The sequence below is a fragment of the Triturus cristatus genome, chromosome 4_2, assembly GCF_964204655.1.
Source record: "Triturus cristatus chromosome 4_2, aTriCri1.1, whole genome shotgun sequence".
Classification (NCBI taxonomy): domain Eukaryota; kingdom Metazoa; phylum Chordata; class Amphibia; order Caudata; family Salamandridae; genus Triturus; species Triturus cristatus.
Window position 1 is genome coordinate 647,373,613 of NC_140586.1, and position 25,962 is coordinate 647,399,574.

Genomic DNA, 25,962 nt, shown 5'->3' on the forward strand with positions numbered 1-25,962 from the left:
GACGAAACCTAGACAAGACTTGACAGACGTTCCATTGTTAGATCCAGACCTGACGTTGTATGTAGACGGATCGTGCATGAGAACAAGTACAGGAGATTTAGTGGCCGCGTATGCAGTCACAACAGACACTGAAGTTATTGAGACAAATTGTATAGATACTTTGTCAGCCCAAGCAGCAGAACTTATTGCTCTAACACAAGCCTGTATTCAAGCCACAAATAAGAAAGTTAATGTATACACTGACTCACGTTATGCATTCGGAGTCGTACACGACTTCGGCGTGCTGTGGCGAGAGAGAGGTTATTTAACTTCCCATGGTGCCCACATTCAGCACGGAACCCTCATTCATGCCTTGTTAGACGCAATACATCTACCAACTGCCATATCGATTATGAAATGTAAAGCACACACGAAGGTTACTGATATCATTTCTCAAGGCAATGATTTAGCTGACAGAACAGCTAAACAGACTGCTCAGAATCGCACATTAGACATGACAAAGCCAATAGTTCAGACACCAACACAGTGTATGACAATTAAGGATCCCGCACTTGACGTAATTGACATACAGACACATGCTACTGCAGAAGAATTAAAGAAATGGACTGAACTAGGAGGGATCCAGACAGATCAGGGATGGATGACGAAGGAGAAATCTGTATGGTTTCTTCCTGACTCTATGGTCCAAGCCATTATAGCTACAATTCACAGCCCGGCGCATTTAGGAGAGAAAGCTATGCTAGATAGCATTCAACACATTTGGTTCAACAAACATTTACGAGCAGCAGCCAAACAAAAAGTCCGTACCTGTATGATATGTTGTCAGTTCAACCCAGGAAAAAGTGTTCCCGTAGAACAGGGTGGATTCCAGACTCCTGATCATCCTTTTGAAGTGCTCCAAATGGATTATATCCAGATGGAACGATGTCGAGGATTCAAATATGTTCTGGTAGTTGTCTGCGCTCTCTCCCGATGGACTGAGGCGTACCCAGTATCAGATTACACGGCCCCGACTACTGCCAAACAGTTAGTCCGAGAATTCTTCCCACGGTACGGTTTACCACGTGTTGTATATTCAGATAACGGCCAGCCTTTCTCATCCGAATTAATGAAACATGTCTCACTTTTGTTGGGATATCAGTGGAAATTCCACTGTGTCCGACACCCCGAGGCAGCAGGTCTCGTGGAACGACATAATCAAATTTTGAAAATCAGATTGTCTAAAATATGTAAGGAGAAAGGTGTTGACTGGATAGTAGCATTACCAGTTGCACTATTTTACATAAGAATGGTAGCACACTCTCGAACAGGACTATCCCCGTATGAGGTGATCTTCGGAAGGCCACCAAATATGTGGGGGACGCCTATACCACGTAAAATAACTGATGTTAATTGTAATATGCTGACAGATTACTTGGCTTCCTTGATGTCTGCACTACAATCTTGTCGTTCACAGGTAGCTGCAGCTTTTCCTGACAACACTGAGGTGAAACCCCATGACGTTGCTCCGGGGGATCTGGTGTTTGTGAGAAATTTTGATCGGAAGACCCAGTTGGAGCCCAGGTGGAAAGCACCGAAGCTAGTCCTGCTGACCACAAGAACAGCCGTGAAAGTTGAGGGCCGCAAGGGCTGGATACACTCCAGCCACATTAAGAAATTTCATGGACTATCCTCGGATATAGACACTGTGCCCTGCACTCCCTCACAGACTGATTCAAAACTTCCTTTTGTTGAACAGAATGACTCTCAGTGCTATAAATTAAAGCTTAGGCCCAAACAGTCGAGCAATTTGATTGTTTAAGTCCTCTCCAAGGTGAAGCGGTTGAATTGTCTCCGACATGTACCCCTTGGACCTGAGTAGAGAAAATACCCGAGAAATGTTGAAACGACAGGCGTATTGTAAATCACTGCGTAGCTACTGTATGAGGACATTATTAATTTTGTTTTTATTGAGTGTTTTAATAATTATTACGAGTGTGATTTTGCACATATATCATCCTATTTCTAGACATGTTTATAATGTTGCTGCTGAACATTCTTTTAGTGACCTACCGCCACATGAATTATCTTATAGACTTGCGCTGCGCAATAACACCTTCATTAGTATGTTACATCATTCCCATCAGACTAGTAATGCCACCAATTGTTGGGTGTGTGGCCGACTCCCTCCCTATCAGAATAACAAAGGAGTTCTGCCTTTCTTTCCACATCCGTTCACACACAATGGCTCCTGTGGAGCATGGTTTAGTTTACTAAATTCCATAGACCCAGACACAGCCGTTTATCAACAACATTGGATATGGGGAAATCTGAATCTAGTTTTATTCAAAGTTTGTCATCCTAATAAGGAGGGTCACCCCAGTAGAACAGGAACTGATCTAGAAAATGAAGTGTATAAATTAGGTAATTTTACACCTAATCTTATGATTCTGAAAGTCAAATCCGAAGTTGAACTAATTCTGCCCACTATGTCAGTATTTCCAGTTAAGGGTGAATTATGTGTAAGAAAAGTTGGTTCCATACATATGGGCCATAGCCAATGCGTTACTACAGTAGAATATAGTGATCAAGGTAAATCTTCATTTAGAGCTTCTCGCCATTCTTACTTTATATGTGGTCAGACGGCATATATGCGTCTGCCTCTAGATTGGGATGGTACCTGTTACATAGCATTCCTTCTGCCACCTGTTTTCCTAGCTCCCCCTGATTATTATCGAAATGTTCATTTAGTACACAATAGAGAGCGAAGAGATCTCCCAGTTGTCGATTATACTGAGACGGCATGGGACAAGTATGTAGATTTCAATAAAGGTATCTTTCCCTATATAGGTACAATATCAAATAGTAAGCTGATACGTAGACTAACCAAGACTCTTGAAGCTGTAGTAAACGAGACTATAGCCGCCCTAGGCAATCTGACAGAGGAACAATCAGTGATGAGAATTGTTGTTCTCCAGAATCGTCTTGTCCTTGACGTCATCCTGGCCGATAGGGGCGGAGCTTGCAGGGTCATCGGATCCAGCTGCTGCATATTCATACCAGAAAATTCGCCATCTGTATATAAAGCTATAACACGCCTTCATAAGATTGTGAGCCAGATACACGAGAATCCAGGCACTTGGACGTGGTCCGGGTGGTTTTGGAGTGTGATATCAGCCTGGGGATGGAGAGTTCTATCCTTCCTAGGTATTGGCCTTCTTATGCTCTTCAGTTGTTGTTTATGCCTGCAATGTGGACCAGCGATTTGTGGTCTGTGTGCCACATCATGCATTCCATATCAAGGTTATCGTTCAAAATGCCGAAAGAAGAAGGAAGAAGAAATGATGCTCCATGAGCAAATCGATGGAATGATGAAGATTGATATCTCTTGAAGGGCAAGTAGGGGACAAGGAGGGAATGTGGAAATGTGGATTTTCCTGATCAGTTATGTCCCCTATCTTGGACCCCAACGGTTCTATGTGCATGTCACGAGTACATGTATGTTCCCTCCAGTTCCAGTTTCCAAGACGCAAACATATGTGCGTCCACCGTCAACATGTTCTCTGTCAGATCCGCCATCAATGGGCTGGATATTCGATTCCTAAGTATGAAAGGCCACCGACTTTATATGGCTAAGTTACTCCATTTTTACAGTTCAGGCAAGTAGGCCCGATTCTGTCCTCAAAGCCTTCCCTGCTCTCTGTCTCTGACAGCTTCAGCTTGAGCTCGCATCTGTATCCATGAACTTTGTCCTACTCCCTGTGCAGCTAACGGTGCCTGCCTCGGCCAGTTTTGCCTGCCTGCCAAGAAGCTGTATTTCACCTTCGAATTATCTACTTTGCTCTTCAGCCGATGCATTCCTGTCTAGTGATTTAGGTAAACATTTCCTTTAGCCCACAAGCAAAGGACTCGGCTTCTCTGTCTTCATGCAAGTAATTCATAGCCCTGTTGCCATGGAAAGTTTTCTGCCCCTCGCATCTCATATAGACACTTAGACGCTTGTACACGCACACACAGTCAGTATAGAATAGATTCTGTCCGAGAGTCTTTTCTTGTGGATAACATAGTTCTCTAAACATAGGATGTTAGATATGATTTGGGATTAGGTTGACTTGACCTCCCAGACTTCTCGTCTCCACATGTAGAGCTAAATGTCAAGTCCCCTTCACCCCCTAGTTGCACGTCAATCACACGTCATACTGCTGCGCGCGCATCTATGTTAAGTATTATCTTATAGATCCACCTATGCATGATAATCAGAGCCAATCATGTTTCTTTCTGCTCCTTATTACGCCTAGTTTCGATTACGTACCACTATGTCATTTTTCTTATCAATTGTTACGCCTTTTGCATTCGTTTCATTGTAATGTATAACCTATAAAAGTTACTTCTTGTCAATAAAGTATTGTACTTCACTTCCGGAACCCTCGTGGTGACGGAACCTGAAGGCCGCCACTCGAGTCGGCCATTTTGGAATAAAGCCCATTCAGAAAATCTCTTATACCACGGATTCTGCCTCTTGTTATTCTGAGCTATTTTACTTTATTTTAGATTCCGCATGAAATTCAGTCAAGGTAAAAAGAATATTTACCACACGTTGGTGGTATTTGATAAGTGCTGACTCGAAGGTGGCTCAGTCTGTCAGGTCTCTGCTAGTGCGCCATCTTCTTTCTAGCCGTTGGCAGTTGCGTTCCATAGAATCATTGATGTCATTCGAGATCTCATCAGTGATGTCATCAGTGATGTCACTGACCATGTCATGAGTGATGTAATATGTGACATCATCAGCAGTGCATTGCGGGCGCGCAAGTTATAGTTAGCTCAACTAACTATAACAGGCGAATTTCTCTGGTTTTATATGAGTCAAATGTTCAACTAACTATAACGTCCCTGAAACCTATGGCTTTTTTAGTGAATTTCTAAGGTTTTTTAAATGCTGATTCCTAACTATAACGTCTGTAAAACGTATGGTTTTTTCAGTGAATTTCGAAGGTTTTTTAAATGTTAATTTCATATTATAAGTTTTATAAAACCTATTTTTCTTCCTATTATATTTTTAAATATTTTGGAACTATTATACTTCTTGTTTTTAACTTTAAAAATCATGTAATGTTTTATATCTTCCCAAAAAAAATGTATTTTGGGGGGGGGGGGGGGGGGGGAGAGAAAACTGCACTCCCATACCGGTAGCGTACCAAGCTCCATCACCACACGAATCCTATCCGCCATATTGCTAAACTCGTAAATGATGCGCATTTCGTATCCGACGAGTTTGTGGCACCGCGTCCCGCGTAACATCATATACGCATGAAGTCACCCCAGGTACTACTTTGGTATCAGACGGGTACGCAGTACCAAGTAACGCGTTACTTCATGTACGTATGGGGTCGCGCCTGTTGCGCGTTGCGTATTCGACAAGTACACGCTGCCAGGCCGTGTTACAGACGTATAGTATTTGTCTCAAAAGTATATCTAAATCACTTTAAACAGTATATGAGAGCAGGCGAAAATCTAAATTATTTTAAACATTTATATATTTCTAACTGTAATAAACTTATGTTATGATAAATATATTTTGACAAAATCGCGTCGGGTGCGGCCTCCTTGCGCGCTCGGTGCGCGATTGCCATGTGACCTTAAAAAAAAGTATTTGATTGGTTCATAATATTTCCCATTGTAACAGTTGTACGACCCCACCCATTTTACTCATTCTCTCTACAGCGTTTGATGAGAGACACCTTTTCTGCTTAGAAATCTTTTTTGAAAAGTGTTTACACATATCTTATACTACACACAACATGCAATGATCATCTTGATCAATATTCATGCTCTGTACATTAGCCTTCCACGTGTGATTGCCATGCATCTCAAACGTTCCATCAAAAAACAAATGTGTTACACGATGCCCCTGGTGTGTGTGTCTGCACATTATTGTGCTGCCTTTCGGCCTGGGTATTGCTGGCTCTAAGGAGCATCATCGGCCACGGGCAGACTGCACATCCTAGATCACATGTCATCTCATTAACGATAGTTTCCGCCATCCTGATACATGCTACACTGATTTAAATTGCACACTCTGCGAGGTCAAAACTACAAAAGAAACACACACAAGAATACTTCCTGGCCAGGCAGGAACTGAACAACGCCCAAGTCCCCGGAATGATTATTCACACCCCTACTCTGGCCTGACGTATGCAAGCCCAGCCCACTTTGCGTACATATAAATAGGATAACCACGACGCCACACGTCCCTCTTCTTCCACACTACCTCAAATGATTTGCTGCATCCACCTCGCATATCACAATGCGCAATAAAAAAAAGAAATGGATCCACGAGGTGTAGTCCATCCTGGCAATCAACACGGGCTTTAAATGGGGAGCCCTACTGCCTGTCGTCTACGAAGGGATCCATGAGGTGTACACTCTCCTGCAATCAACTCTCCATCTGAATTGTGAGCACTGCTGCCCGTAGTGTTTGCTCACACAACAATGACAGCAGGTAAGCAGAACGGCCTGGGTGCACAGGACCTCCAATTGAGCGCGCTGCGGCGAGAGGGGTGGGGTGCTTTAGCCTACCTGCACAGGTCCGAACAAAAGATATTGCCATGTGTTATGATGTGATCTTCGACCACATTCAGTCACATCTCTGTCTCATTTTAAAGACCTGCTATACCATAAAGTAGGCCTGAACCTACGGGCAGCGCTGCCCTACAGACACCTGTTGAGGGTGGTTCTGTGGGAGGGGTGGGGTGCATCACCCTGAGTGCGCACGTGCTAAAAAGCGATGTTGCCGTGCGTAATGATGTGATCTCTGACCTCATTCAGTCACATCGGTCTAATTTTAAGGACCTGCTGGACCATACTGTAGGCCTGAGCCAGCGGGCAGCGCTGCCCTACAGACACGTGGCCTTGGCTTTTAGGACACTGTAGTGAGCTCCTTACTAAGTGTACATGCACACAGGCTCCCGCCACTGCATTACACGCGCACATTATGCTTCTAGCATGCGCTCTGTTCCTTTGTATGTGAACGTTCGCATAACATATTATTATTTAACCTTGTGTATTCCCGTGCACTCCAACTCCTCTTTGAACCACGATTACCACTAACAATTGGTAGATCGTACTTTAAAAACAAAGGATGCACTCAACTCCTATTTTCCATCAAGCTTGAAATAAACCTTCATTTACCCCCAGACGTTTCCACTATTAAATTATTTCTCCCTTTTCAGACATTCCATTGATTGCCACAAGAAGGGCGGAGCGGGAGCTGACCCCGCAATGATGCCCTGGCATTCTGACACCTTCCATCGTGGTATCAAGACACCGTCCCCGACCGGAGACCTCTTCTATCGTACAAACATACCCCGGACTAGGTGCTTGCACCAACTCGTCCTGTGACACACCTATGGTGGCAGGTGAGCAGTGAAGCCTCGGTGTGCAAGACCTACAATTGAGCACAGTGCGGGGGAAGGGGTTGGGGTGCAGCACCCTGGGTGTACAGGTGCATGCAAGCGATTTTCCCATAGCTAATAATGTAGGACTATATTATCAAACAACGGCGATAACATTATCACCACTTTAGCGACAGGAAACTGCCGTTAAAGCAACAATAAGGGGTTGATAATATGGCCTTGTAAATTCCCATAGAAGCCCAGGTTCACACCAGAACCTGGGTTTCTAAGGGAATTCACAAGGGCATATTATCAACCCCTAATTGCCACTCTAGCGGCAGTTTCCGGCCGCTGAAGCGGCGATAATGTCATCGCCCTTCCTTCATAATATGGCCCATAATCTCTGGCCTCATGTATTTAATTTTTAGGACTTGCTGAACAACACTCTTTCTCGCAGACCCCAGCGTCCTAGACAAACGGGTGACGGAGGGTACACACTAAGGGCTGGGTGCAATAGGCCGACGCTCTGTCTCCTCCTCCCTCTCTTCTTTTGACTCTCCCTTCCACCCACTCCCCCTCCCTTCCATTCTCACTATGGTCCATTCATTCGGACTACCTTTCTTTACCTCTTCCACATAGCACACATACTTATGTTTCATTTTTGTCTTGCAGGTTTCCTACGCTGCTTCCACTCGAGTCCAACCCACGTTTTTTTTTATTATACTGTTCTAATAAAGTTACATTTCTATTTATTTCTGTTTTAATAAAGGTTACTTATTTTTTCAAATAAATAACTGAGTGTATAGGTGTTCTTTTTCTGACGACACTTGGCTATTGTTTATTGTGAAAATCATCTGTTTATAGGAGATTTTAAGGACAACATTATTTAATATTAGAGTGCACCTACCAAACATAATCTAACTGACTATTAGACAAATGAAGGCTGTGTAATTGTACAACTGCAAGAGTTCTATGAGTGTATCACTTTATAAGACCATAAGTACTGCCCGTGTGATTACAGAACAAATAAGGCACTGCCTAGGACCACCGAGACTTCAGGGACTGCCGAGGCCCACCCTGCATATTTAAATAAAGACCCGGAGTGTGGCGAACCCCGGACTTCAGTTGGCCTCAAACCCCCCCAAACAATTAGTAAACAATACCCGGGAAGGTGGCGCTCCCCTAGGCTGCAAAACGTCTGTGCCCTTCCGCGCCTAATTTACATGTGACATTAAGATCCCCAGTCCTACAGGGACCCCGCAATATAATAATTGGATTGACCACGGAACATTACCCACCCACCAGGGGCCTCATTTAAAAGAACGGGTGAGACCCCGCTTTTTTTTGTTTTGTTCTTTTCTCTCTATTTTTACCATCCGCATCCCCTCTATTACAGCGATACAAGGTTTTCCTCCTCTCGCTTCAAGTAGTCGAACAAGTATTTGCTATCACAGGGTGGAAGCCATGCACCACCCTCTAATAGCAAACACAAATGTCCAGAGAATGCACACCCCGGGACATTGTATGAGCTGCGCCTGAGAGGTCGCCCTAACTACTACCATGATGCATTTGTTAGTATAAACGCATACTAACACTACTTACACACGTGTAGTACAGCGACCAGAATGTAGTGAAGAAGCAGAGGGAGCGCGAAATCTAAAAATATAAATCCTACCAGAAGTCGGATGACATAGTTCAATGAGCCGACGACCCTGGCATGAGTAGAAACAGCTACACGAACAAAACGGTTCTTCAGCACAACGCAAGCAATTTTGAAATATTGCTGAGTGGGGCCTTCTTTTTGCCTTCTCCCACTCGTCGCCAAATTTATGTAGTGAAGAGGCAGACAGCAGGGAATCCAATAAGTAGATTTATTACAAGAAAACATGACACCTGAAACAACCACCAACAGGAGCAGACAGCAAAGCAACCATCTAATCCAGCACCGTGTACAAACTCCGCAAGGTTCCCCTCATGACAGCCCTACATTCTAACATTACATACTGAGGGCCATATTATCAAGGAACGGCGTTAAAAACGGCGATAATGGGCTTGATAATATGCTGTAAAGAATTCCAATAGAATCCCATGTTCTTGTGTTAACATGGGCTTCTATTGGAATTGTCTACGGCATATTATCAAGCCCATTATCGCCATTTTAGTGGCAGTTTCCTGCCGCCTAAGCGGCGATACTTTTAAGGCCGTTCCTTGATGATATGCCCCTTAGATTCTAGTAGAATTACATACTAACATTCTACTATGACTTACAATGGAATACTACACAGAGCACATGACTTTAAAGGAATGAGCTCATAGTTCGATCCACGAGTCTTGACACCGGTAGGGATAAGATTTTAGCTTCCCACTCCCTATATTGCATAAACGTAAACTAACACTTCTTCCACAAGTATGCTACAGCGCCCAGAGCACATCACTTTACAGCAATGAGCTCACAATTTAGGCTCACGGTTTAATCCCCAAGTCTTCACACCAGTAGGGATGAGTAGTTCGCTTCCCACTCCCTTTATACTATAAACGCATACTAACACTACTTACACACATACTACAGCGGCTAGTATCCTACACCGCCCAGAGCCCATCACTCTACAGCAATCAGCTCGGTTTCATCCCCAAGTCTTCACACCGGTAGGCGTAATTACTTCGCTTCCCGCATACTATCAACACACAGTAGCAGTCAGTAGTTCGCTTCCCACTCCCTGTATGGTATAAACGCCTACTAACACTACTTGCACACGTATGCTACAGACACCAGACCACATCACTTTACAGCAATGACCTCACGGTTTAGACTCTCGGTTTCATACCCGAGTGTAGCACCATATCATATCACCACCATGCCACTCTGAGCAACACCGCACTTTCAGACCGTTAACAGTGATAACTACCTATTGGTGACTGCCAATAGGTAATCAAGAACAAATTACAATAGTTCCTTGATTCTTTTAGCTTTCAAAAATTCTCTCTATTACTGTCTTTCTACTTTTCCATATAAATAGATTTTTTAATATTCAAGTACACATCGAAGTCAGAAATGCAACGTATTCTATCAACACACTTTCTAGAACATTCTACAACACGTGGAGGTTAAAAGTTCATCAATTTTTTTAAACCTAACGATATTTTTTTCGCAACATTTTCTCGAACATATAATGGCACGTGCAGGTTAAAAGTTCACGATTGTTTTAAGTTTGAACGGTGCCTTCGAAATGCAAGTAGCAGGTGTGGTTGAGTTGAGCAAATTTTATCCTATAATATGTACTATAATATGTACATGCAAACTGCTTTTTCTTAACCAATCACAAACATACTTTTCCACAAAATAAATGTGCACCCTACTTTTAAAAAACAATGCTTTTCATCTCCCAATCATGTACCGTTTTGTATACAAAAAGAAACTAGTTCCCCATCTTTAAACATATCTCTTATTCTACGAAGGAACTGCATGAGCTACAGACATCTTTCCATACCTTCCAGCCATACCTTCAAAATGCTAGTGTGGATCGTAGGACATAGCTATGTTTTCTGGTGCAAGAGGTATGCAGAACAGAGACGTATTGATTTAAACCTAGGTTTACAAAATGTGGACATTAAATGGTTTGGACAGAGAGGATTGAAGTGGCACCAATTGTTGCCTTTGGTTAAAACCTGTTTGCATCTCCAACACCCTGACCTCATGATTGTGCACTGTGGTGTAAACGACCTGGGCACATTGATTGGGGTAGATTTGGAAATGCTTATGAAGGACGCCGTTGGACAATTGATGTTACTTTTGCCTCAAACTGTCTTTGTATATTCCAATATATGCCAAAGACAGAAGTGGAAATGGTCCAAACAATTTTATCCAAACAGTTAGAATGGTATCAGTTCCTAAACGGGAGAGGAAAAATCGCTTCAGCAGTCCAGATAGGTACTGCGAGTTGGGGTAGGTGTCTCCAAGATAAGGTATGAGTGTGCAGGGTGGGGGAGTGGTACAACTGTGCGTGTTGTTGTTGTGCCCTCATACACCCTTGCGGGTGCAAAGTATCATCATTGGGCACTGCTCCTCGTGGGGGTGGCGCTGCAGTCCCTCACGGGCCCTACTAGAGGGCACTCTGTTGGAGATCTTTTAGGAGTTGCTGCATTTGTGCATGTGGGTGTGTGGGCCAAATGAAGGTAGTGAGTGAAGATAAAATGACCCGTTGGTACCCTTGTACATTTATTCGGGGGTCCTCTGGGTCAAGTTAAAATAGAACGGGGATGGAGGCGCAGTTTATGCAAAAATGAGAGGGGAAAGAAATGAATGATCTCCCGCTGCTCTCAACTTGTATGTAGGTGTAGAATAAAGTGTTGTAAGTGATGGATTGTCGACATGTTTCGCGCTATCCATTGGTCCCTAATGGATCCCTTAGTGCTTCATCAGGACCCTGATATTTAGAAATCAAAGGGGGAATCAGGAAGAAGGCACTCTATATTCCCACTAAACCGTCAGTCAGGTAAGTATAACAAGTACTGTTAATGAGCATGTCTTATTCCTGTCCTTTACTCCAGACCTAATGGAGACAAGAGGGGAGGGGAAACCATAACAAATATCATGTCACGGAGACACAAAAGTGCTCATCACTACATGTATAACTTCATGTGTTGAGTCCAACGCATGCAGTGAAATTGAAGTAAAAATTCAGAAAATGGCGAGACCCACACTTCAAAGGTGTGGTAGTTAAAATAAATCTCTAATTAGTGATAGACAGACCGTGCCTTGACTGTAATACAGTGAGAGATAGCCGTAGGGCTATGGACAATGAAAGGGTGGATAGGTGATGACAGAGAGTGATACTGAGGGAGAGCTGTCGTAATCACCTCAGACATGAGATGTAGGAGATAAAGGCATCAGGTGATTAAACTGATGGTGATGACTTTAGCTGCCCTGGGTAAACAATATGCGATGGAGTAAACGAGGCATACTGGTGTCTTAAAATTATGCTCTACTGGATTGAGTCTGTGACACATCAGTTCGATCTGAGCTCAGCTCAATACTGGCGCTTGCTCACGGGATACGTGGAGATCGAAAGTGCAAGTGCCGTTAACAATAGACGTGTCTAAGCATGCAATGTGCTCATAATTAGTTCGCGTCTTTATAGCATGCTAAATTGTTGTGTGAGACTATGTCCAAATCGATGCAAGGATGTGACAATAGGCTAAAAAACTATAGAAATTAGGAACTAGAATACAATCAATCATACCCTCCCCAGTGTGAAGTAGGGCTGCTTCGGCGGAAGCTGTCGGTTTAGAAGGGGAAACTGAAAATATAGAGAAAACAACGGGAGGGCGCCAGCATCAGTACAGGAGGAATAAAATGCAGCGTGTATCTCGCATTACCTTGTTTCTCTCTAGTTGGCAGCAGCGGGAAGATACACTTACTTCTCACCCTTCTTCCGAGTCCTGGAAACCTAGTAATCCACCAGGACCGCCGGTAAACCCCAGGCGGAAGTTCTGCAAAATATACCATACCCAATGAGTGCAGTCAAGCGTCATGACGTGGACGTTGAGGAGAAAGCAGAGGTGGATGGTGTTGATGATACCATCAGAAGTCGCGGCCATCTTGGAAGGTGTAGCTAGAGTAGTTAGAGCCAAGGGGATGAATTTAAATTAATGGACTATATCATAGTATACCAGAGGATGGTGCATAAAGAATTAAACAAAACCGAAAAGTTTTTAATGTGTATGTCCTCACACGGGGACTAGATTTTGTATTATGATTTATACCCCATGTGAAGTTGGCTTGTTGGCAACTCAGTAACGTGCGCTATGTTTAATCAGAAGTCGCAGCCATCTTAGAAGGTGTTACTCGGGCCCTCAGATTGAAAAATCTCGGAAAAAAGTCAACAAAGCTGTCTCTGCATACCTCAGAGACCACAAAATGGGGTCCACATACAACAACATCATACGTTTTGATATGGCGGATATATACAGAAGTGATGGAGAACATTTCACAGATCAGGGAAACCGAGTTCTCCTGAATAACTGGAAGCTGTGCATCCGCACTTATAAGTAGCTCCAACTACTGAACACAAGGGCTCTTTTTAGAGCCACCCTATAATTTACAACTTAGGCCCCCTATTTTAGGGCTATATAACGCCAACTCCCATACCCTCGCAAAAATATATTCTCCATACAGCTGTGTCGCAGCGGCCAGACCATCTCACTTTGCAGCACAGACCTCTCGCTTTGATCCCCAGCTCTACTCACCCATAGGGGTGAGTAGTTTGCACTCTACAAATACCATATTGATTTACCTTTGCACTCCCTATACAACACCACCTAAGCACCATACACAAGCTACAATGTTCTAAACAAAAGGTCATCCAAGTACCTATAACTACATGCTGACACTACTTGCACAGATGTGGCACAGCGGCCAGAGCACATGACTTCACAGCATATGATAGACTCTACCCAATACCTCACTTAATTTTCATAGCCCACCACTTAAAAACCGGTAGGAGTAAATACTTCGCTTCGCACCCCCTCGATAGCACACCCTAAACACCCCACAGAGGTTACAGTGCTCCTACCCTCCTATTTCCCACTTTTCTACTTTTTTTCAGCTTACTCGCTTCAACGGAATCACAAAATTGCAGCCAACACTTCCTAGTTGCAACCGCTCGCAGCCAATCAGCAACAAGCTCGTGCTCCTAACGCCTCAGATGGCAGGATTCCCAAATATCGATATCTGTAAATTTCGATATTTCTCAAAAACTACTGAACAAATTTACACCAAATAAACAAAAGCGTGCATTCTAGACCAAGACCCTTCTCCCTGCCAAATTTGGGGTAATTCCGTTCACCCGTTCGACCTGTAGCCTTCTCTAAAGTTTCCTATGGAAATTAACATGGAGAAAACACGTTTTGGGACCCCCCTTTTTTCTCAGCCCCCCTTGACGAATCACCCCAAACTTTCAACATAGGAGCTGATCTCAACAAAGAATTAGTTTTGAACATTTCGCGAAGATTCGTCAATCGGCGCCAAAGTTATTGGGAATAGAATGTTGCCATTTTCCTATGGTAACTAGGTCCTAACGATAACTACCTACTGGTGACTGCCAGTAGGTAATACACACACACACATATACATATATATATATATACACACATGGCAGCTGGATCAGGTAATGGATAGAGAGAGATATCTTTTTATCTCACAGGGGCAGTTACCCCTGTGTTGTTCTAGTTCAGTTAGGTCAGAGTTCCCATAGGAAGAGTGTGTTTTGTTTCTCCAAAACTACTGACTGCACCAAAGTCATTGAGGGGGGGAATGCCTTTTCAATGGAAACTCTGATCTAACCATAACTACAGAGGCACTGTTCCTGCCTCAGTAATGTGTGTATGTATGCATATCTATTTATATATATGTATTACCACATGGTGAAGAGTCATGATTCACAAGCAGCAAAGGCTTCCTTCACTGGATCCTTATACCCCCCCTTCCCCCAACAATGGCATATTACATTCTGCATATCTGGTGCATGTATCTTTATGCCATAGCATTTTTTTCCCTGTAAATCCGTTTTTTAAACTATTTAACCAAAACTAGGGTGCAATGGGGTATATTTTCAGAGTAAGATATAATCATAAGGAGGAGGCCTTGTGTGCTTTAGTTGTCTACAGGGGTATGTAAATTGTAACATGTAATCTATGAGGCAGTAAACTGTGATTTTCTAGTGTGAATTTCACTTCAGTGGAAATAAACAGGAATTTGAACTTTGCCCTGTACTAATAAAAGTGTGAATGTGCGTGTATTAGTTCAATTGCTCTAAATATATGAACACATCATACACACTCAATATCTGCACTTTAAAATATAAAGACATTTTGAGTGTGCTTCAAAATTATTATTTTTGCGGCGGGTTTCTCCTCACTTCACATCAGTACACATGGTTATGAAGGTCAAAGCGAGACGTAACCAGGAAGGAAACACAATTCTGTAATTGCATCAAGTCAAACCCAGAGATTTTTTAAAACCAATAAGGTGCAACTAAACTGGCTGAAGGGAAATCCACTTGGGATGTTAAAATGATCTTGCGCCTCAGGGACACGGTAGATCCCTTCCAAGATGAGCTCCACGGCTCAGACCGATGCTCTGCATCTCCTCGATGACTTGTAATCGAAGGGCACGGTGCAGCTGTATACGAAACGCAGTGTCACGCGACGGCAGCCTCCTCTGCCTGTCATCGTTACATTTCTGGCTGCGTATTTTACGCGTCGTGCTCGAGGCTCGGAATTCCTCCCGTTCTTCACGCTGCAAACATCTTATGCGGCGGAAAAGAGGGCTCCCGAGACAGATTGGTATACAAATTAATCTACACTGCTTATGAATCAGCAGTCCTCCCCTCGAGCCTCAGCTACAACAGTGCCTGTTTTGGAGGTGAGCCGCAGATTGCTGTAAAGCGCTGCCTGCCTCTACTGCAGCATCACTTTCTGTGCGTTGAGCTCGGCGCTGGGCCACCCCCTCTTTCCCCTACCTTCAGATGCAGCCCCTTCCATTCTCGTCTTCCTCCTCCCGTTGCTGATCAGCATCAGTCCCCCGTGCTGTGCGGCACGCCGGCTTCTGATTCGCTATGCATCACCGGTCAAAGGTCACCGAGGCGATGACCATCGAGCGAGGGCACCCTGTGGGAAGTTGCTGTCAAGTGCATTCGAGGATATGATGGAGCAGGGAATCATGGGGGTAAAGGATGGGACAGGGAAGCACCCATTAACCGCAAAACCTGGCCTGGAATTAAAACCGGAGTGAAATGTATGCTCCTTTAAATCAAGTGAGCTGCTCATGCTACAGTTTTTAATTGAACATTCACACGCTTGAAAGCAGGTATCCACACTGCAGTCCGTTCTTTTTTACAATCTTGCATATGGGTGGTGCATTGCCAATGAAATTATAATTTACACCTACAAGTGTCCTTGTGAAAGTAAGAAATCTGAATTTATTCCTGCAAAAAATAAATTAGCATTCATTCACTGTCACTGTAGCAGATAAATATGTGCATAAATCGTATGGAAGTAGACCATGCAGAGCCAAACGATATTGGTTGCAATCCATCTACACATTAAATAATCAATACAGCGGATTAATGGACTGGGCAGTCAGGTGAGTCTCCCTCTGTTGGAGTGCGCCTCTCTGATTGGATATCAATGTCTCTGATCATAGTATCCCCTCGCATCTCCCTGACATATATTTACATTGTCTACATTCCTTCGAAATGCATTACATTACACCTACACCAAACAAAAATAATAATAGCATGGAATTGGCGAAAAATAATTTAATTTGCATGTTTTATAAACAGTTTGTGAGAAGGTGGTTCTGACCATCTGAGCCACCCGGATTTTTTGCTTTTTGAAGACCTGATTTTTGAGCTTTTACTGTAGGAGAGCCTCATAAACTGGGACTCACCCACAGTAAACTCATGATAAAATGGACTGCATGTGGGTTTCACCGGTGTCCGCCTTGTTAGATAAGGCCGCTGCGCTACAGCCAGGGTAAGGGGCACCGGACTGATTACATGTGGACACGTGTGTGCACCTGTGTAAGGGCAGCGCGGGGGAGATATTTGTTGTGAGCAGCCCAGGAGCTGGCACAGATAGAATGGTGTGGAAGTGAGTATGCAGAGTTGGGTGGTGACATGGAATAGGCTTTATAATGTGGGGAGACACGTGTAAGGGATATTCAGTGTGCTATACCTTTTCTCTGTAGGAACACTCCATTATTTTCCAAACGAGCCAGAGACCACATGGGGTAGTTTCAGTTCCCTAGGACATACACACTCCAGAGACACACCAAAGTACACTGTAAGTTGTGTTAAAAGAATTATTCTGCAGAGTCCAAAGCTATATCTGTATTGCTTATCGGTCATCCAGAAATGTCATATTCATCTGACTCAGCTCAGAACCAGAGCCCGGCCGGGTGTGGCCCTGCCAGGCTTGATTGAGTACCTTCCACCCCAAGCTGTAGTATCAGAGGCCTGGCCCTTCACTGCAAGCATTCCCAAGGGCGAAGGTCTTCTCTCCAAGAGGGAGAGATGGGGTGAAGCTGAAGGGCATCAATCAGCAGCTTTCACTCTGTGCCAGGCACCAAGCCTGCTACGGCCTGGCCATGTAGTCAGCAAGAGGGGAAGAACCCACGTGGCATGAGACCCCAGGATGACGCCATCTTGAAGTATCCCAGAGGCCTGTGCAGGAAGGAGGAATCAGGGGCAGAGCAGTGATCTGTCACTGCAGGATAGGGCAGAAGTGAATTCCTGCCAGCCCTCTCCAATATCTCTTAAAAGGTCTTGCACAAGAAGAGGAACTCTCTCTGGGGTGCGGTCTTGCTGAGGAAGACTGGTGCTGGAGAATGACACCATGGGCAGTTGGAAGGCAGAATCCCCTGACTACCCCAGGACTCTGGGCTGTGCCTTTGAGGGAGTCCAGGATCAGTGAGATGAAGCCTGGGCCTCTGCGCAAGGAGAAGAGAGGCCCAGAGGAAAGCCAGCTGAACGGCTGGTGCAGGGAGCCAGTGAAGACAGCTCCTTGCTGAGTTCACTCTCTTGGAGGCCAGGAGGGTGGCGAAACGTGCTCCAGGCGGCTAGGTCTGGCCACCATCAGCGAGAAAAGGCCACAATTGATAAAATCGGCCCCACGGAGGCTGAGATATGCCCCCCCTCCAGAAGGTAGGCAATCTTTGACCTTTTCTGTGACCGACGACGAAGCGTATGGGGCTCTACTGCCGGTCTTTGATGTGCCCCGGGGTGGGTCACGTCCCAGGGGCTGCCCCTAGAAGAAGGTGATGTCAGGGAGCACCATCGTGCCCCCGTGAAGGTGGCTACAGGGCGCAGGAGCCCATCCCTGGGCCCCTGCAAAGTATAGTCGGGGAGCACTGTCGCACCCACGTGAAAATGGCCCTCAGGGGCGCAGGAGCCTACCCTGGGCCCTGACAAAAAATGAAGCTGGGGAGCGCCGTCGCGTCCCCGTGAAGCGGTTGCAGGACCCTGGGACCTCATCTCTGAGCCCTGCTGAAGAGGAAGCCAGGGAGTGCCATCGGGCCCTCCGTGAAGAGGTTTTAGGGGTTGGGACCCCATCTCCGGGCCCCGCAGAAGAAGAAGTTGGGGCGTGCTGTCATGCTCTCCGTGAAGGTAGGTGGGGCCCAGGACCCCATCCCTGGGCCCCAGTGTCGGCAGAAAGGAGGAGGGAGTGCTGGCGGACTCCCCCACAAAATGAGCAAGAAGGGGGGAGTGCCGTCGCACTCCCCCGAGGCCCGCCCGACCGGCGGCAGCATCCATGGCTGCTCGCAGGAGCGGGAAGACCAGAATGAAGAGCCAGCTCCTGTGGCAGCACGCAAGGGTGTTGGCCAGGTGGGGAGCCTGTGAGAGCAGCCGGGAGTGGGCTACTCAAGCTGCGTTCCAACTCACCTGCATGCGGGGTGCCTGGGTGGGACTGGGCCCCCGAGAAAGTGGAGATGTGGCGAGAGGCCACCAACACAGGCAGTGCGGCTCTCCCGGGAGCAGTGGGAGAGCCGCTGCTCGGATATTCACGAGCTGGGGGAAAGCACCCCATAATGCCTTGCAGGGCAGTGAAAACCTGCTTGATTTCAGCATGTGGTGACCCCAGGAAGATGGAGTCACCACCATTTGAATGCCCGTGCAGGGTGTGCTGCAGGAGCAACGCAGACACCCCCAACCCAAAAGTGGAAAGTCCCCATCCTAAGTCACTGGAGATTTAAAGGAAATAACCCCTCAAGAGATCAGCCATGTTTTAAAGCCTTCCTAATACTGGAACATTTTGTCTCCAGCTGTGATTTGATGTGTAGAACTGCACTGAGGTGTGAGAGGTTGCAAATGGATTGTCTTCGTGGAGATATCTCTTTGGGGGTGGAAAGGTGTTATTGTAGAGGAGGTGCATTTACATAATGTTGTTTATTTTGGCGACCAGAGGTCACAGGCAATATGAGAAGTAAAAAGTAACTTGAAAAAATCTTGCCAAGCATCCTAGCCAGGGTGCCTGGTTGTAATTGCATAGTTATGTGATTATAAATGTGATGCCTTTTAGGGTCTGTGATTGACTTGTTCATACATGTGAGTCATGGTATTAGACAACACCCCCTTGCGGGAGGGTTGGGAATGTTTACGCAATGTTAAGAAGTATTTCCAACACCTTATGTATATTTGTAAATTGAAGCATAGTATTGAGTAGTGTGTGTGTGTAATAAATGTACTCTTACATTTTATAAAGAAAGGTACAGACTGGACAATCAATTATTGAGTGTTATTTCTGTGTACCTGTAAATGGCGATTACTAGCCCACACCATCTCTCTTGAGTAACCCTTAGACTGCTCTGCAACGCTACCCTCTGAGAGTCAAGCGCTACAATGGGGATTTTGGTTCCCAGTGAAGGACAAATGAAGACCTAGGCTTCACAACTAATGCCTCGTTTTCCAACACAATTACATAGATAAGATCATTCTATTAGGTTACACCCGCTATCCAATAGGACAATTAGTCTGGAGAGAGTGTTTACTCAGAGGGAAAACACACCATCATCTGGGCTCAGCTCCTCTCTTCACTGGGTCAACTCTTAGGGAGGGTCAGGGAGGTGCTTGAGGTGCTAGTGTGAATTACTGCTGCTTAGCACTTCTGCTTTTGTTACAGGGGGCTGATATTGCAGCCCTGCTGCAAAACCGGCCCCCACCCTTCCAGCCCACCAGGGAAATGCCCAATGCCCACTACTGCCAGTCTGGCCCTGCTCTTAGCATAAGAGCGGATGTTCCGGCGGTCTGGCAGAACCTCTCATGATAACCTGGTGGGAAGAGCCTCTTAAATTTAGCAGTTAATTCAGGGTGTTTATATAAGGGTGACAACTGACTTACATTGCAAAATCTTGTGGGGAATTTAAAATAATGAAACCAGTCTAAACTAGCAAGCTGAAAATATGTCAACTCGGATTGCATGATTATCTTACACGTGTACTGTCAAACTTAAAATGTAGAGATATTGCATAGCTTGTGGCACACTTGTGTTGCCTGATGTTATAACAAAGTCATTGTTTAAATGAAATGACACTTTCACAAGTTTTATTACCAATAATGACATGCTGAATGTGGACCAAAGGCAGGTTAACTCATAGTTCTCAAAATGGAACCTGACTTTGCGAGTTCACAACCTTCCTGGCTCGTACATCTGAGTATCACGTAATTGTATACCCATGGGTGATGTCATTCTATAGATAAAATATTGTTCTATCTCATAATAAAATTGATGCTCTAATAAGAAGGAAACGTAGAACTCTGCATCTACAATGAACCAATAAATCAGTATGAATGAATATGTGTATGTATTATCAAGCATTATATGAAAAATACAGCATCAAATGATGCATTAAGCCAGTGTTTCTAAACTTGTGGTCCTTGGACCCCTGGGCGTCTGTGACTCCTACTCAGGGGGTGCACAGCTACTTTAATAATTAAATAACATTAACAGATTGATAAAGTTTTTATTCATAAAGGAAACAAATGCAATATTGAAGATTTTAAAATTCTCTGCAAATGTGAAATCATTTGAAATTTGAGACTACAAATGTATTTGGTGTCCTCAAATTCATTCGTGGGAACAGTGCAAGTCCATCGAACTGAATATAGCACGGATGATGGTGACCTCAATTCAATTTAGAAAAGCTTCAACCTTCACATTAAAATGAACATTTAGATTTTAAAATATATATATTTTTATAGAATTATTGAAAAAATAAACATGAGGGGTGCCTACAGGTACTTCTGTTAAACAGAAAAACATGGTGGGAAGACAATATCACATCAGCTCTCTTACATTATGATCCAATATGAGCGAGAGAAAAGGCATCAATACAATCATGGTTATTATGAGAAAGTGAATTATGGTGAGTTCCACTGTGGAATTACACAAGAGATACAGCAGTGGCATCATCATCGTTGGTAAGTCCATAATACTCAATACAGCTCACTCTTCTCTTAGAAAATTTACATTCCTTTCCTCCAGTCTTTCATATTTGGCATCGCGGGAGCTCATCCATCTCCTAGCTAAGTCTCGTTTGGCCACCACCAAACCCAGATTACACATCATTAGTTTCATCCGTGGTATATCGACATCATTGGGTGTCACTAAAAGGACATACATAGAATTTATAAGCACCTCGTCGCCAATATGTTTGTAAAGATGGGCATGTCCATAATGTATGGATGAAGTCCCCCCGGTCCATCCCACAGAGCAGACAGCCTGGTGAGGCTGCCCTGCACATTCTATCATATAATATACAATCATGGTTATTATGAGAAAATGAATTATGGTGAGTTCCACTGTGGAATTACACAAGAGATACAGCAATGGCATCATCATCGTTGGTAAGTCCATAATACTCAATCCAGCTCACTCTTCTCTTAGGAAATTTACATTCCTTTCCTCCGGTCTATCAAATTTGGCATCTCGGGAGCTCACCCATCTCCTAGCTAAGTCTCGTTTGGCCACCACCAAACCCAGATTACACATCATTAGTTTCATACTTGCTATATCGACATCATTGGGTATCACTAAAAGGACATACATAGAATCTATAAGCACCTCGTCGCCAATATGTTTGTAAAGATGGGCATGTTCATAATGTATGGATGAAGTCCCCCCGGTCCATCCCACAGAGCAGACAGCCTGGTGAGGCTGCCCTGCCCATTCTATGAAGGCAGGCCCTGTCATAATAAATCCTATGTAGGATTTTAAATTGTATCAGGTATAACCTGGGTGAATTGCCACTTCCCACAGGAACATCAGGCTTGCCTCTCAGTCTAAATCTTCAGATGTGCTAATGTCATTCTCCCACGTGGCCCTCAATTTAATAGGGTTGTCAGGCATATTATTATTCATCGTTTTGTAGATATAAGATACTGCCTTTTCCAGAAGTTGCTCCATCAAATGTCTGCCCTCTAAAGGAGCGTATTCGGGGAAGTCTGTAGGGATATTTTTAGCTTTCCATTCATGTGCTTAGTGTAGGTATTTATAGAGCTGCCTGTTGTGTAGCTGGAACTCCCTCTGGAGGAAATAGAAGGGCACTAAGACTCCTACCTGGAGCAAGTCGCCCACTATGGACATGCCTAGTTGATCCCAGGGTGTGAAACCTTTCAATTTAGTTATTTCTTTCAATTGTTTGCCAATTCATAGTAGGGTTTCCCTGGTAATTGTCTGTCTCTATCCCATACAGGAGGCTGCTCTGTGCCATGCCTCCAAAGTCACCTGAGTAGTTGGTAAGAGACTGCGCCCTCCCCCACCTCCATAAAGGTAGTGTTGGTATTGGTACACCAGGAATTGCATCTTTTCTAAGGCATAAGTGAGATGGTCTCTGTCCACAGATCCCCAATCATTGATCACTAATAAACGGGATGCCCAATAGAAGGCCTGCAGGTCAGGGAGAACTATACCTCCATTATAGAAGTTGCTTTGTAGCTTACAGATCCATCAAATGTCTGCCCTCTAAAGAAGCGTATTCGGGGAAGTCTGTAGGGAGATTTTTAGCTTTCCATGCATGTGCTTAGTGTAGGTATTTATAGAGCTGCCTGTCGTGTAGCTGGAACTCCCTCTGGAGGAAATAGAAGGGCACTAAGACGCCTACCTCGAGCAAGTCGCCCACTATGGACATGCCTAGTTGATCCCAGGGTGTGAAATCTTTCAATTTAGTTATTTCTTTCAATTGTTTGCCAATTCATAGTGGGGTTTCCCTGGTAATTTTCTGTCTCTATCCCATACAGGAGGCTGCTCTGTGCCATGCCTCCAAAGTCACCTGAGTAGCTGGTAAGAGTCTGCGCCCTCCCCCACCTCCATAAAGGTAGTGTTGGTATTGGTACACCAGGAATTGCATCTTTTCTAAGGCATAAGTGGGATGGTCTCTGTCCACATATCCCCAATCATTGATCACTAATAAACGGGATGCCCAATAGAAGGCCTGCAGGTCAGGGAGAGCTATACCTACATTATAGAAGTTGCTTTGTAGCTTACAGATGGCTATTCTTGAGTGGCCATCATTCCACAACCGTCTCCCGAGTTCACCATCAATTCTATTGCAAATATCATCTGTGAGCTTATAATATGTATTTTGTAGGGCGTATAGAAATTTTGGGAGAATAATCATTTTAAATATTGCTGCTTTTACCAGGACTGTTAATGGAAGTCTCTTCCAGTGGCTCACATCTACCTGACATTCAGTCAGGATTGTCTTGACATTTCATTCCACGCTCAACTCAGGATCTGTTGTGGCATACATGCCCAAATATTTTACGTGGTTAAATGGTTATTTTAAGTGTCCGGGAAAGGTCATTTAAGGCAAGGCACTCCACAATGGGGAAGAGTACAGATTTCTCCCAATTTATTGTGTATTCAGACTTGGCTCTGTAGCGTTCAAATGTGTGTAGGACTGTTTGGATTGAGTATCTGGGTCGGGTCAGATAAAGCAGTATGTCGTCTGGATATATGGAGATTTTTTCGCCAGAATGGGAAAACCCTCCTCAGGGAAACCTCTGATCCCGGGGTGAGCACTGATCAGGTCCGCTAGGGGCTCTAGGGTCAGGGCAAATAGGATGTGAGAGAGGGGACTGCCCTGTCGGGTTTCTCTCTTCATGGGGAACTCAGGAGACATCTCACCATTTACCCGTACAGCAGCCACTGTGCTCCGTGTAGAGCAGCGCCTATCCACTCTCTGAAATGTGGTTCAAAGTCCATTTTCGACAAGGTCAGGGTCATGAATGGCCAGTGAATCACATCAAAGGCCTTCTCGGCATTGAGTGAAACAATCAGATGGGGATCTTGTCTGTTTTGAGCTGTCACCATCCAGTTATGGAGTTTACATAGACTCGCCCTTGGGGAGCACTTTGGCATGAAGCCAAATTGATCACCATAGATCAGTGGAGTAATCACCCCCAGGAGTCTAGTGGCCAACATTTAGATTTTTTTGAATTTGTTTGTGAATTAAATAAAATGTTTGAGCATTTGTGTATTTGTTTGATTACTGCATGTTTATGCCTTTTGGAGTATTGTTTTGCAGTTAAAATCATCAAAATTGCTTTGGTCCCCCAGATGCCAAGATTTTAATATTGACTCAGCGAGGGTCCTTGGATTCAAATTATGATTCTGTGGGGGTCCCCGGTGTAGGAAGATGGGTTTCTGTTGCAGGAACGCCCCCACTTTTTGCCAGATTTCTGATGTGCCTTGATTCCCTGCCAATCAGGTTCCCAGGGTCCATTGGCTACTGACCTCGAGACCCTTAAAATGCCCCTAAATACAGTATTTAGAGGGCAGCCCTGAACTGAGATCCTGAGACAAGTCACCTTGTCCTGCAGCCAGCGACCTCCAGAACCCTGGGAGGACTGATTGCCTTCATCAAAGTCCGGATCTCCTGTGAACAGCAGCTCTGTCAAAAATCATCAAAATTGCTTTGGTCCCCCAGATTCCAAGATTTTAATAATCACTCAGTGAGGGTCCTTGGATTCTAATAATGATTCAGTGGGGGCCCCCAGTGTAGGAAGCTGGGTTTCTGTTGCAGTAACCCCCCCAATTTTTGCCAGATTTTTGATGTGCCTTGATTACCTGCCAATAAGGTTCCCAGGGCCTGTGTTCTTTCCCAAAACTGTACCTTCGTACCCCCAATTAGCACCTTTCTGGCCACATGCAAGTCCCTTGTAAAAGGTACCATGGGTACCAAGGGCACTGTGACCAGGGAAGTCCTCTAAAGGCTGCAGCACATATTTAGCCACCCTTAGAGGTGCTGTACCTTAACACACACACACTGCCATTGCAGGCTGTGTGTTTTGGTGCAGAGAAAAAGTGAAGAGTCAACATGGAAAACATTCCTGTGTGCAATGCCTTAAACCCACATCCTATGATATAGGTAAGAAACCCCTCTAGCTGGGTGCACTATACTACTGGTGAGGGTACAGTTGCAAGAGCCCTGTACCCCTACAGTGTCTAAGTCCATTCTTAGACATTGTAGGTGCAGTAAAGCCATAAAGAGTATTTGGTCTGAGAGTTTGTCATTACGAACTCCACAGCACCATAATGGCTTTATTGACTGCAAGTGTGGGATTTATTATACCATGCACTCAGAGGGCATCTTAGAGATGCCCCCTGAAAAACTACCAGCCTCTGGTGGGTTCCATGACTGGTAATCACCAGCCTGCCACCAAGAGACACGTTTCTGGACCTCTGGGGGGAGAGCATTTGCTCCTTGAGCCCAGAAACAAAGCCTTTCCTGGGCGGAGGTGTTCACACCTTTCCCAGGTCAGAAAGAGCCATCTGTGGCAGGGGAGCTTCAATGACCTTGCCACCTTTGTAATGTGGCCCCCAGCCTCTACTTCTATCAGGACCAGGCCCCCATCCTGTCTCTACTCCTTTTTGGTGGGAAGACAGGCTGGAAACATTAGAACAGCCCAGAAGGTATGCCCACTTCTGCCAACCCCACCACTCAGGAGGGGGAGGTGAGGTGAAGCCCACTCTTCAGTGCCCTCTCCGATCAGGATTAGGGATTGTGCCCACTCCTTCATGTGAGGTTAGCACA

The 25,962-nt window shown here is 44.8% G+C and overlaps 1 protein-coding gene across 3 annotated transcripts in view; it reads right to left on the reverse strand.

Moving 5' to 3' along the window:
* DNAJC6 (DnaJ heat shock protein family (Hsp40) member C6) overlaps positions 1 to 16,073 on the reverse strand; it is a 416,470-nt gene extending 400,397 nt beyond the window's left edge. For all 3 annotated transcript variants that reach the window (XM_085602365.1, XM_085602367.1, XM_085602368.1), the window contains exon 1: positions 15,890 to 16,073. In XM_085602365.1, the coding sequence (XP_085458491.1) occupies positions 15,890 to 15,944 (55 nt within the window). In that variant the 5' untranslated portion in view covers positions 15,945 to 16,073. The remainder of the gene's footprint in view (positions 1 to 15,889) is intronic.
* Between the last annotated feature and the right edge of the window lie 9,889 nt (positions 16,074 to 25,962).